General features: G+C 40.4%; 1 protein-coding gene across 6 annotated transcripts in view; it reads right to left on the minus strand.

Moving 5' to 3' along the window:
• The window catches only part of kmt2e (lysine (K)-specific methyltransferase 2E), a 155,103-nt gene that overhangs the window by 67,625 nt on the left and 73,594 nt on the right, over nucleotides 1-13,884 (minus strand). For 4 of the 6 annotated variants that reach the window (XR_011596281.1, XM_070897317.1, XM_070897314.1 and 1 more), the window contains exons 7-8: nucleotides 11,875-11,943; nucleotides 10,359-10,531 (exon numbers count right to left, since the gene is read on the minus strand). Coding sequence is in view for 5 of the 6 variants with exons in the window: in XM_070897317.1 (XP_070753418.1) it covers nucleotides 10,359-10,531; nucleotides 11,875-11,943 (242 nt within the window). In the remaining variant the exon portion in view is untranslated. The remainder of the gene's footprint in view (nucleotides 1-10,358; nucleotides 10,532-11,874; nucleotides 11,944-13,884) is intronic. The other 2 variants (XM_070897315.1, XM_070897316.1) reach the window with 2 other exon arrangements.

Below are 13,884 nucleotides of genomic sequence, written 5' to 3' on the forward strand. Positions count from 1 at the left end.
AGATATAAATAATTGATTTATTTATTCAATTATATTTCCTGCTTTTTAACACTTTTTGCTTCAACACCAAGTCTTAAAAATATTCTAAAGCCAAATTGCTAAGTCTAAATCATCATCATAGGCAGTCCCTCGGAATCAAGGAAGACTTGCTTCCATTCTTAAAGTGAGTCCTTAGGAGGCACCTGGCACAGGTGAGACAGATAGCCGTTGAGGGTAAGGGAAGGTGGGACAGGTTTGCCGCATGCACATCAAACAGAACAGACCCTGAAAGAGGCTATTTATTATCACTAACAGATGGAATAAACTTATCTCTTCAAATTTTAAAGACAGAAAGCAAAGTGGGGGAAACCAGGAAAAACCAGAAGACAAAGAAATATAATATAAATTTTTGTTCTGTGGACAATTTTACATATATTAATAAATACCAGTCAGTATGATCACCTTGAGTTATACATGGTTACTGCAGCACCTCGGCAGTTTTATGTACAGAAAAACAATTGGGAACATAAATCCACGTGCCTCATTCCTTTTATCCCTTTGCCTCCATTTGCAAATAAATCTTCACCTTCCCATGATGGTTGGTTTACCACACAGGTGAGGTCATCAATAATGAACCATAGGTAACAATTTAAACAATGGACAGTGGACATGGGTGCAAAATTACAAGAAAGTAATCTACATCCTCTGATGCAAGAATTTAGATTACAATAGTATGGTTTCCACAAAATATAGGGTAGTAACAGAAATTAAATACATTGAAATAGGCTTGGTTATTAAACCCTTATACATTGGCCCCATTCAAAATAGACTCATGCTCTTAGAATATAGAAACATTAATTCATTAATTGCCTTGATGCCTGATTGTTTCTGTTAAATGCTCTTCAAAAGCATTATTACCTGAGCAAAGGCTGTTGACATGTGATTAAATGAACGTCTTAATTTATTTATGATTTGCTAATTTCATAGTATTTAATTGAAATGCCACCCTTAAGCGGCAAATAGGAGTTAGTCATCTGACACTAAACATTATGGGCTAGAAATTGGTCTCCGTTGCGCCTCCCGTTAGTGCCTCCTGTGTGGGGGGGGGGGTGGAAAGAGGAGATAACGGGTGCTATTGGCTCCGCGACCGGCCGTGGCGACCAACGCCCACGAATGTGCTGTGGAGGTTGGCGGCGGCAGCGGTAACAACTAGCGCCACAATCACCTGTGCCCTGGAGATCGTGATGTCATCCGGCTGCACAGCGCCCTGGTAGTGACCCGGATCCGAACTTCAATTCTGCCTCCTGCAGCATCGTCAGGCGTCAACACCGTCAGCTACTGGAGGCGTTGTAAAGGAGGCCAACTGCTTGAGGAGCAGTATTTCATCATCATAGGCGATCCATTGAACGAGGTCCAATTGAAGGTAACACGGTTTGCGTAAGGTAAAAATTTGATTGTAGCTCTTAGGTATATTTTTCACCATTTTGTTCTGCCGTGATTGATCAGCCCTGTACCCTGTTAGAATACTTGGGGCTGCCATCGGCGAAGAGGGACATCGATTTCATGCAGAGCCTGTAGCAATGGCCCTTCCCTTTAAGGGAGGGAAGGAGCCTCCGATCCCGACAATGCTGCACTCGATATTGTGCAGCGCTGCACTGCTACCACCCCTCTTGTCGGCTTTAGCGCTCCAAGGGAAGTGGTAGTGCTCCACTTCCTTCCTGGAGCGCTAAACCGGTAGTTCACATTGTCTTCGCTTGTGTAGCGCCCGGTGATACTTTATCACTACCGCAAAAGTTATCGCCCCAAATGGGCGCTATGCAATTTCTCCCCTAAGACTTGTTCTACACCTGGATTTTATCATTTCATGAAATATTCTGCTCACCTATTTATATAGCAATTTAGATTTCTCACAGATTAATAAATAACACTTACTGTAGTGTTACTGTACCTAATAAATAGCGCTGCCAACTCTGGTTGGACATGTTCAAATGAATGTATAAAAAAGACATTAGTAGTGAGATTCTGAGGACCTACAGCTTCAACAGAGCAACGTGAAAGCAGTTGGAATCCTAAGCCACAAATTTGTACCCAGAGTCTCATGATCACAGGAAGTGCTAAATGGAGGCTGTTCTTTCCCACAACAGAGAAAACTAGGTCAGTTATCAAAGCTGCCCTGATTCATTTTCGAGTTATTATTTATACAGTGGAATTTGTATCAAATGGAGAGAAGTTCGATGTATAAATGTAATGTCACAGTATCATACAGCATAAAAAGGTGGCCATTCAGCCAGTCGTACCTGTGCCAGTTCTTTCCCCATAGCCGTTTCCCTTTTAAATATGTATCCAGTTCCCTTCTGAAAGTTACTATAGAATGTCCTTCCACGACCCTTTCAAGCACTGAATTCCAGATCATAACTACTCGCTGCATTAAAAAAATTCTCCTCGTTTCCTCCCCTCTGGTTCTTTTGAAAATGATCTTAAATCTGGTTCCCCTGGTTTCTGACCCTCCTGTCAGTGGAAACAATTTCTCCTTATTTACTCTATCAAAACCCTTCATAATTTTGAAATCTCCCCATAACCTTCTCTGCTCTACGGAGAATGATCCCAGCTTCTCTAGTCTCTCCCCATAACTGAAGTCACTCATCCCTGGTGTAATTCTAGTAAATCTCCTCTGCACCCTCTTAAAGGCCTTGATATCCTTCTGAAAATATGATGCCCACAATACACCAGCTGAGGCCTAACCAGTGATTTATAAAGGTTTAGCATAACTTCCTTGCTTTTATACTCTGTGCTTCTATTTATAAAATTAAGGATCTCATATGCTTTTTTAAAACAGCTTTAAGACATCTTAAATGTGCAGCATCCTATTTTTAAATACAAAATTTCCATTTCAAACATGCGATGACTTATGCTTACAACATACTACTTGCAGGCAGCCTGCAAATGCATATTTTTGTGTAGAGATTCTTCTGATGCAATAGTCACATTAAATTTTATTCAAAGTTTCTATTTTCATGGTCTCTAATTAGCAGTGAAATTCAAACAACCTAAAAATTGGTTACTTTTTTAAAAACATCAGAATGACTTTACAATTCAATACAATAATCACCGCCTCCCTATTAGTGCTATATTCTAGGTTGTGTCTATTTGCAACACCAAAGTTCTGAGGCGGCCAAATTTCTGATTGGTCCCCTTGGAGAACAAGACAAGACACACCCAACAGTTTGTCTGTAATGTGTAATTTGATCCTGCCTGCTGGAGAGTAATCAAGATTGCCGCAATGTGTAATTTGATTCATTGTGACAGCCCGGCTCCAGAGCTCACAGCGTTAACACTACTGCTTTCAGAGAACAACCTTACTGAGTTCAGATAGGAAGGGGTGAGGCCATGGTGGGATTTTAACATGAGGATGAGCATTTTAAAATCTATGTGTAACCGCAGAGTCATCCCTTGCAGCTGGTTAGAGGAAACATTAATGGCAACTGAGAAGTATACTACAAAGTACTGGGGAAGACAGGCAAAAATACAAAGGAAAGGACTTACAGAAAACGAGAGGGAAACTTGCATAGAAAAATATCCTATGAAAACAGTATCTATCTATATCAGTGTTGTCCAACATGCTGCGTGCTTTACTTGCTTTACTGCTTATTGGTTAGCTGCTAAAATGGTGTATGACATGGGTGAAATCTCCAGACTTCAGCATCATGGAAACACCAGTAACATTGTATGGAGAGGGGAGTTGTCATTGTGGTCAGCTTCACCGACCGGATTTATTTATTTATTTGCTCATGGGATTTGGGCGTCGCCAGCATTTATGGCCCATCCCTAATTGCCGTCGAGAAGATAGTGGTGAGCCACCAGGGTAGTTAAGAGTCAACCACATTGCTGTAGGTCTGGAGTCACATATAGGTGAGACTGGGCAGATTTCCTTCCCTAAAGGACATTAGTGAAACAGATGGATTTTTACGACAGTTTCATGGTCACCAATACTGATACTAGCTTTTATTTAAATTCCAGATTTATTTAATTAACTGAATTTAAATTTGAAGTCTTGTCTCTGGATCATTAGTCCATCCCTCTGGATTACTAGTCCAGTAACATAACCACTATGCTACATTTCCAGGCCAGTAGAAGGCAGCGGGCAGCTCCAACAGAGCATGTCATGGCAAAGGGCGGGCAGCATCCAACTGCATTCTAGACAGTAGGGCTGGGTCTGACACATCCCATGCAACTCAACATTATGAGCAATCATTCTGATGAAATCAAAGTATTGCTTGCGACTGCAGAACAAAAACCTAGAAGCTACACTAAGATGTGCTGTTCTGATCAATTCATGCCAGAATTCCAAACTTTGTTGAAAAAGTAAGGTTGCAAACATTTGCACTGAATGGTGGTAGATGTTAGCTAAGTAAATATACATTTAACGGTATTGCGTGTACGGCATTTGGTGCTAAAGTTAGTGCGCGCAGCTAAAATGGTGTCGCCCCTTCCTTCCTGTTGGTCAAACTTAATTCTTGCCACGATTTTATCACGCCTGGATATTACTTTCAACTGTACAGTATGGATACTTACCATTATAGTTATGTTTCAGTTCCCCTGACATTAAGTGGCACTGCCATGCCTCCAATCTCCATCAACTATACCCATTCCCCTGACTCTAGGCAGCAATGCTCCTATTCTCTCAGGTTTCTGCAGATAACTTTTAACTTTCTAAACTTTAAATCACTTTCCCCCATTGTTTTTTTTTTCTAAACCTTTCTTCTTATTTCTCTCTCTCCATCTCTACTGACAGAGCCCGCTACTTTCTGTAGCTGCCTCCCTGCCCTGCTGGAACAGCGTGCTTCCTTGGCCTCTACCATCAGTCATCGCCTGCCTCCTCAGTCACTCTTTGCTGGTTTCTACACTGCAATGGGAAAATCAGCATTTCATTGCTAAAAATTCATTATAGCCCGGTTTGAGGTGGTGAGACCACCTGGACACTAATTTTAGTGCCGGGCGATGTTTCCCGCCTCCAACCGGGATATTCACTATTAGCGCCCCAAGAGGGAAGTGGAACGCTAAGGGAAGTGTTCCACGCTACTCTTGGGGTGCTACGGGGCAGTAGCGCTGCAGGGATAATGAAGGTCTGGCACTAGGAAACCGACATCCTAGCGCCCAAAGGAAAGGTCAGCTAGACCACCTGAAAAATGAGAGAAAGTTGAAGGGAGCATTGGAAACAACAGCGGCAGTATGTCAGACCTCTCAGAATCACAGCAATGTTAAAAATGTTTACAGTGAACACCCACCTGCTCCTGCGTTATAATATCGCCCCGGGAGCTTCCACAAAATGCCTGCTCTCTCTGTCGGTGACGACGCCAGGCGCTATGGCAGGCGAAAGGAGTGAAGTTCGGGATCGTGGGCTAACGTGGCATTGCACACTCGTGACTTCACCAAGTGGCGGCGCGAGAGTGAGCAGCGCTAACTGATATCGCCGCCTAAACCACCAATGAAGTTCGCAACAGGCACAAACAGCGTGGCGCTCGGGCGGTAAGCGTTTAGCGGCCTGTTAACGGGTGGCGCTAAGCAAACAAATTTTTAGCCCCAAGTGTTTTAAAGTCATCATACACATTATAAGCACTATGTGCATTTTAAAAAGTACACAGCTAGTTTGCCCAGCTCAATGTTGGAAAAATGGTAAAGAGCGGCAGAGGAAGAGGTTAAGAAGAGAAAGGTTTAGATCAGACTTCTGGTATGAAGACAACGGGAAGGGAAGGTCAAAGGAGAAACGGTGGATAGAAAATGGTGAGGCAAGGAGCAATGGGACAGCAAGACGGGAAAAGCTAAGGGAGGTTTGGGGTTAGGCTGCTGGCACAGAAACAGTGAGAAGGGGAGGCAAATAGAGGAAAGGAGGAGGGGAAAAAGATGAGTGAGAGTGAAGCATCAGATGAGGGGATGGGCAATAAGAGAGGAAAGCAAGAAACAGAGGGAGAGAGTAACAGTAGGATAGGGTAGCAGAGGAGGAAAAGGGGAACACAGGTAGTTTGAGGGAACAGCGGAAGAGGTGCAGGGGAGCACAAGGAGGTACGACAAGAGAATCACTAATGGCAATCAGAGAAGATGGCTTAGAAGCGCCAAACAGATGCCGCGGACAGGATGGGACAAAGACAGAGACAAAGTGCATACGTAGAAAGCACCACAACACTCCCAAGCAGAAAAGAAGACAGGTACACAGATACAATGGATTTAAAAGAGATGATAATAAAAAAAACTGAGAGAGAACAAGATAATGAGAAACACACTCAGGAACACAAAGATGGCACACAAAGGTAAGACAACATATCCTTCGACTTGCTGTGAGCTTCGCCATGGGAAACCCACCATTTACTATGTTAAAAGTCTTGGATAAAGTATACACTTCCTGGAAGAATCACACTTGTCAACTGACTCACTTTTGAGGAATGCCATGGGAGAGTTGATAACAATATATATTTGCTTATAATGGACATTTCCTGTACTACCAGGAATTAACACTTACCATCATGTCATGCTATTTGCATCATGTCTGGCTATTACATTTAAATTATACTTTCCTGTCACTTCGTTCATTGTAAGTTGAAGGATACATTATTTTTTAACAATGGGTGTTTACACCATGTAGGGGATAACATCAGGGCCTGGCACAATTTGGGATTTTTTTTCCACAGAAAAGATTTGGAAAAGACTGTAAAGGGTTGGGTTTAAAAACAAAGTGGATTTTCACAGGTTTAAAAAGGCCACAGACTGCAAACTTCTGGAGAACGCGTATTAAAGCCAGATATAGATACCATTACCCAGGACGATCGGGAACAATAGAGGAGTCGTCATTTGATCCCGGTAAACATTCACATAGTAGGGGGTTGGAACATCCTTTCCTGTTCGGCTTTGCCTGTAGCTAGTTTCAAAGGGAGAGGGCATGATAGCAGGTGTGAACAGCAGTTCTTCTGGCCAACATGGGGAGGAGTCTGGAACCAAGCACCAGATTCCTGTGGGGACAGGAAAGAGGTGAACAAAGACCCACACGTGTTTAGTAAGGTTTTTAAACAAAGAGCTGCCAAAGCTTTAGACAAGCTGTGAGTCAGAAATGCTGGAGAAACAGTTAGTAGACATCTCGTTTAAGTTAGTAAGATAACACACTAATGTGGGGAAGTAAGGATATTCTTCATTTTGTATCATTAGGCAAGAGTTTTAAGCAAAGGCCAAAATTCAAATAGGAGGGAGAAGAATTGGCATGGACAGAGAGGGTGTGCAAGGAGAAAGTGAGCCGGAGTGAAAATAGAGGAGATAGTGAAGTAAAGAAACACATGGAGGGAGTGAGGCTGCGAAGGAAGGAGAGACATACATATATAGAGAAAAAAGCACAGAATGAGTGAAAGTAAGACTGAACAACAATAACAACTTGTATTTATATAGCGCCTTTACCATAGTGAACTCCTTTAACATGAAGGAGAATACATGCAAATCGTTTAATTATGGATAGTCAGCATTTGAGAATCAATGTCAGCTTACAGATCAGTGCTGTTCCTGGCTCTTCCCTCCCGTTATGGGGATCGAGGTTTGCTGCATGCAATGGGCAGATATATTTGCAATAGTTTTGCAACATCAGAAGTTCCCACTATCGGTGTGCAGCAGTTTTATAGTAAGAGCGGCAGCAGTACAGGGTAGGAGCCAGGAACTACTGTGGCATGGGAGGGGAGAAAAGTGCCAGCTTTAATTGCGGTGGAGTGGAGGGAGAGGAGATGAGCACCAACAACTATTGGGGATAGGGAAGAGAAGGCAGGAAGAAGAGCACCTATGTGTATAGAGTGGAGAGTGCTGGTGTGAACTGGAGGAAAGAGGAGAGAAAGTGCCAGTTTGAATTGGGGGGAGGTGGAGTCACAGGCCAGCATGAACTAGGAGTGATGAAAGGAAAAAGAGTGCCAGTGTGAACTAAGGGGGCGGGGGGAATGAGTATCACTGTGACAGGGAAAGGGCGGACAAACTTAGTGTAAACTGAAAGAAAGATGGAAAATAATGAAATGGAGGGGAAAAGAGTACCAATGTGAATTCAGGTTTACGGAATGAAGACTACCAGCATGAATTAGGGTGTGAGTGCCTCAGTAAACGCAAGTGGGGAAGAAGAGTGCCACATGTTACAGTGACAACCGGGTGAACAATTTTAAAACAATTTCAGAGTAGCAATACACATCCATAATAACTTGCAATTCCTCTGCAAAAAATGTGAGAAAACCCCACAATTTTTATCACAATGCACTGCTATACAGAATGTTGGGTATATATGAATCGTAAGTTATAACAAACCCATATTCACTGCACTGCAGTGTAACTACATATCATAGGTGTATATTCAGAACTATTCTGAGTTTCAACTTTTACTAGTTTTCTAGGTTGGAGTGAGTAAGAGAGGAAGGGAAAAAGAGAATTAGAAAGTGAAGAAGGAAAAACTACAGCAAAACAAAGTTAGTTTGTACAAGCCTAATGATACCAGCTTTGTTTGTGCTTAGCGCCACCAAGTGGCTATAAGTAGGTGCAACAATAGATGGCCATTTAATACATAAGTTGATATAGTTGTCCTATCAAGTTCTGCAGCAAGGAACCTCAAAGGTTTTTCTGCAGATTTAAAAAAGTGTTTGGTCCTGGTCTTCAGCATAATAAATGCTTGACCTAATTAAGAAATGAACCTAGAGTGTAATGACAGAAAATAACTTAAGTGGCACTTTGCATTCCAAAGCAAAACTATGGTATGGGGGAAAATGTTTAAAATAAACCACTTCTAATATTATTCATAAAACAAATATATTAATTTACCGCTTAATTAAAACTGGGTTCCAAGCTGATCAAATGGTAAGCATTTAATTACAAAGGACAGATAGTATTAAAGCATATGGTTATTGTTTCCCTTTCTACTGTCTCTTCCTGCCATCTCCAGTTAGTGGTCAATAATTGCACCTGTACATTTACTCGCTTGAATACTTTACTGACAAGCAATGGTTTATTAGCATTACTTGGTGAGTGTGAAGAGTTCACCACTTACTCCTTGAATGCCACTAAAAGCATGATTGTTGTTGCCAAGATTATGACATGCATCTCTCCACCCATATACTGTGGAACACAGAGCCTCTAGAAAATTTCCACAGAGGCACAAACTATTGTGAAACTATTCTGTACCAGTCAGAAACCTCAGAAACTTATAGTGGTCTGCATCCTTTTAGGTAGTTAAAAGTCACGTATCACTCAAATGCGACTCTGAAATAAATCAATACAGCTGATAACTCATTTATATGCAACTAAATTTTAGGGACTGGAAAAGATTCCATCTACATTCAAAGCATTTGTATTTAAATTTGAAGGAAAATCCTTTGTGCACCATGGACAAGTTATCTTGCCTAGGTGCTATTGCATTGCAGACTAGCTTGGTCTGCAGTAGTAGCACTCTTTTTTATGCTTTGCTGGCACTAGTTCAGCTGTAAAGACATAGCCTTTGGTGTTGATTTTAGCCAGATGCCAATTTTCCCAAAGTTGCTCCCTCCTACAGAATAGTGGGAGGTGGGAAACACAGAAAATAAAGTGATATGTTTTAATATTTAAAAAAAAAACATTTGAAATAGTTATAATAAAAATGGCTGATCCGTAGCTCAACTCCATTTATCCGCTTTTGATCCATATCCCTAGATATCCTTACCTAATAAAAATCGGTCAATCTCAGCCTTGAACATTTTAATTAACTGAGCATCCAGCCTTTTGGGGCTGAGAATTCCATATTTCCACTACCCTTTCTGTGAAAAAATGCTTTCTGCTTTCACTCTTGAATGGCTTAACTCTAATTTTAAGGATTGTTCCTCATTGTTCTGGATTCCCCCATCAGAGGAAATAGCTTCTCTGTATCTACACTATCGAATCCTTTTAACATTTTAAACACCTCAATTAGATCACCCTGCAACTGTCTAAACTCAGGGGAATACAAGCCTAGTTTATGCAATCTGGTTTAATTTTTGGTATCAATTTAAATGGTTTATTTTTTCCCTCTCTGACATCTGAGCAACTTTAGTACATATTTCCACATTTAATGTAGGAGCTGGCCCAGGGAGTCTGGAATTTCTTAGTATTTATTAACACTAAGTTAATAGTAAACAAAATAATTTACAGAATTCAAGGCCTTCACAAAATACTACAATAATCTCCTTACTCTGATTTTTATTGTCAATGCCGTATATTTGAATGACCTAAGATTTCCAGTTCAAAATGAGCCAGCTGTTGAACTCTAACTCTTCTGTATAAATTTCCTCCAAGTCAGATAGGACAGGTCTTTTTAGTTGTCGTACCAAGCAAAACAAGCAGATTGTGATTAGACAAATTCTACTTGCCTTTCTAGATTTTGCAGCAAACTGCTCCTTTTCTCCACTTTTCTTTCGTTTTTTCTCATTTACCTTTGTTACCCTAGTGGCGGTCAACGTGATAGTCGTAGGGGTCTGCTGAAAGGCAGTATATAGTTCCACAGGTACCTCATCTCCACTTTCTGTTGCACTGGTGTCTCCATCTATTAAAAAAAATTAATCAGTATCTGTAACAAAACCTGTGGCCATTCTTTATTCTTTGTAAACCATTTACACCTAATAATTTGTATAAGGATTTGAAGATAGACATAGATATATTTTTAAATATATAATACACCCGCAATTATTCACACTCCCATTATTTGCATTGCCGACTATCACTGAGAGTTTTCTCAGATAATGGGAGACCAGTAGAAGTTAAAGATATCAACAATGTTTTTGTTTCAGAGCAGAGTCCTCAACTTCTGTAGCAACAACTGAGTAAGCAAATGATCTACCAACTCACAGCTCCTCCATACAAGCGCACATTTAAACAAGTTTTAAAGTCAGTGATTTCATTGCTGTGGAGGTTACCAATTGGATGACTGGATCACCACTGACATGGACATAGTGAGGTCACCATTGGAATGTAGTAGGTTTGTCTGATGAAGTCACGGGAAGGTGAGGGAACCGTGAGTTAGCAAATCAGCTGATTAATTGAACGCTGCAATGCCAACTGAGTAATAAGGTATATGTCACTGAAGAAGACTGAGGCAAAGCAATCAATAGTGTATAGTAATTTGGGGTTCTCAATTATCTGCCAATTTCTACTATTTGGGGTGGGGGAGGGGTCACAAGAGGGGGCTGCCTCCATTATGGTGGAAAATCAAAGTTATACTATTTTTAAAAAACCTGTATGGATCTGACACTGTGACACACGGAAGCAACTACAAATATTATGGACCTGACACAGTGATATGTATAAAAAGAGTAAATAAGACACAACAAACGACTCCACAATTCACAATGTAACAGTTTTATTTGACATCTACTGTGTAAGAGCAGATTAAAATATAAATTCAACACAGAAAAAAACTTGATAGAAATTTCCAGGATAAAACATTACTTCCTGTAACAATTGGGTCACACGATAAGCCTTCACTCCTTTACCTCAGGGATACACCAGGCAAAACAGTTAATGCTTTTATATGCTATTAAGAATTAGGGTTGAAGTCTCAATGCAGCATGGAACTGTGTCAGGTTATCACTTTAGAAAGCGGTGTTGCTGTATTTTATATCTGTTTCACATCTTAGAATATTGATCAACAATATGTAAGAGAATGCAAGAATGGTAGGGATGCTCAACAAGTAATTTGACTCAGTATTAAGAGGGTGCAGGAAGTACAGAAGTACCAGAGGACAATGTGGAAAATCAACAAATAGATATAATTTTTTTTCTAAAATAGACGGGTTAATAAGGAATTAAAGTTGATAAGTCACCAGGCCCAGATGGTCTATATTCCAGAATACGGAGGGAGGTAAGTGATGAAATAGCAGATGTACTAACCATAGTTTTCCAAAATTCGTTGGAAACAGGAATTGTACCAAAGGACTGGAGGGTAGCGAATGTTAACTCCTGTTCAAAAAAGGGGAAAGGGATAAGCCAGATAATGATGGATCAGTTATCCACACATCAGTAGTAGGTAAACTAGTAGTAGGAGACCATAATAAGGGATAACATTAGTGAACACTTAAGGGACAGTTGACACAGATTTGTAAGAGGTATGTTGTGCTCGACTAATTTTACTGCATTCTTAAAATAAATTACTGAGTACATGGACAAAGGGAATTTAATAAAGGTGATATTTAGAGAAGTTCAATTCAAAAAAACTTTAATATTTGCTGCGAAGATTAAGGCCCATGGTATTAAAGGTAAAATTGAGACCTGGATAGAGGGATGGCTGAAGGAGAGGGAGCAGCAAGGGGTAAGGATGTTTCTCAGATTGGCAAGCTGTCGCGAGCTGCATGCTCCAGCAATATGGTGGGACCTCTCTACTTCATACAGGTAAATAATATGGACATGGGCACAGAGAAAATTCTCTCAAACTTCACTGATATGACAAATATTTGGGCATGACAAACTGTGAAGAAGAATGCAGAAGTCTACAGGAAGAGATCAACGGGTTAAGGTAGTGGGTAGATATTTAGTAAATACAGTTCAGTGTAGATAAATATAAAGCAGTATACTTTGAGGGAAAAAGAACAGAAATATTCCCTGAACAGTAAAATGCTCAATGAAATATAAAGAAAGAGAGATCCAGAAGAACAGAGAGATCTAGAGATACATACCTTTAACAATGGTATTACAGGTAGAAAAAGTTTGAAAAGGTCAATGGGATTCTGGGTTTAATATGTATGGGCTTTAAATATTAAAGCAAGGAGCTAATGATGAATCTGCACACAATATTGGTTAGGCATGGCTAGAGTATTGTGGAGTTTTGTATGTCCCATCATAGAAAGGCTTTGGGAGCTATGGACCAGGTACAATGCAGATTCACTAGGTTCATACTAGGGATGAAAGGTTATAGTTATGAGAAAGTTGAAAAATTAGACCGTATTTACTGAAATAGAGGAGGTTGAAGGAGGAATTAATAGAAGTGTTCAAAATTATGAAGGGGCTTGAGAGTAAATAGTGAAAGGTTCCAATGGTTTATGAGTAACAAAGGGATGTATATTCAGGTACAATAAGCAAACGAGGGGAGCTTATAAGGACTTTTTTTTCAGGATAAGGAATGGTTTACCTACATTATCATCCTACACTACAACAGTGACTACACTCCAAAAGTACTTCATTGGTTGTAAAGCGCTTTTGAGACGTCCGGTGGTTATGAAATGTGCTAGAAAATCCAAGTCTTTCTTTTATCTTAAGAGTCAACCACAATATTTAATCTTGAACTAAGTAAGCACTTGAAGAATTAAAGGGTACAGAGAAAGAGCAGAAAAATGAGATGATAGCTAGTTCCAGTGGGAGAGCTACTATCAACAAAAGCTTCCTTCTATATTGAAATATCTAGAATTCTGTAGAAACATATAGATAACCTTTTCACAAAAAAATAATTTCTTTGCAACATGGCATACTTCCAAATATCATAAATCCAGATCCAGAATAATATTCAGTAATGGTCAGCCAGGGCTGACATGCGCAGAAACCCACCACCACGCAGAACTGTAGCAAAACCAAACTCTGAGACAGCTACACCTAGAATGCTGGTTTGGGTCTCATGGGAATCCACATTCTCTCCTGGCTTCCAGGAACCTTCCAATCCCTTCTGGCAGCTGTCATCTCAAGTCCAAATCCAAGATTTGACCATCTACTCCCAGCTTCATCATATGAGGCTTTTTGAAAATTTATCAATGCAATTTAAGTAGGTTTCCCGTGAATTATATGATGCTCTGCAGTCTCACCTTCAGCCACCATTCTATATAGAAATACAGACACAGAAACAAAGAAAATAGGTGCAGGAGTAGGCCATTCGGCTCTTCAAGCCTGCACAACCATTCAATATGATCATGGCTG

The sequence above is a fragment of the Pristiophorus japonicus genome, chromosome 13 (assembly GCF_044704955.1).
Source record: "Pristiophorus japonicus isolate sPriJap1 chromosome 13, sPriJap1.hap1, whole genome shotgun sequence".
NCBI lineage: Eukaryota > Metazoa > Chordata > Chondrichthyes > Pristiophoridae > Pristiophorus > Pristiophorus japonicus.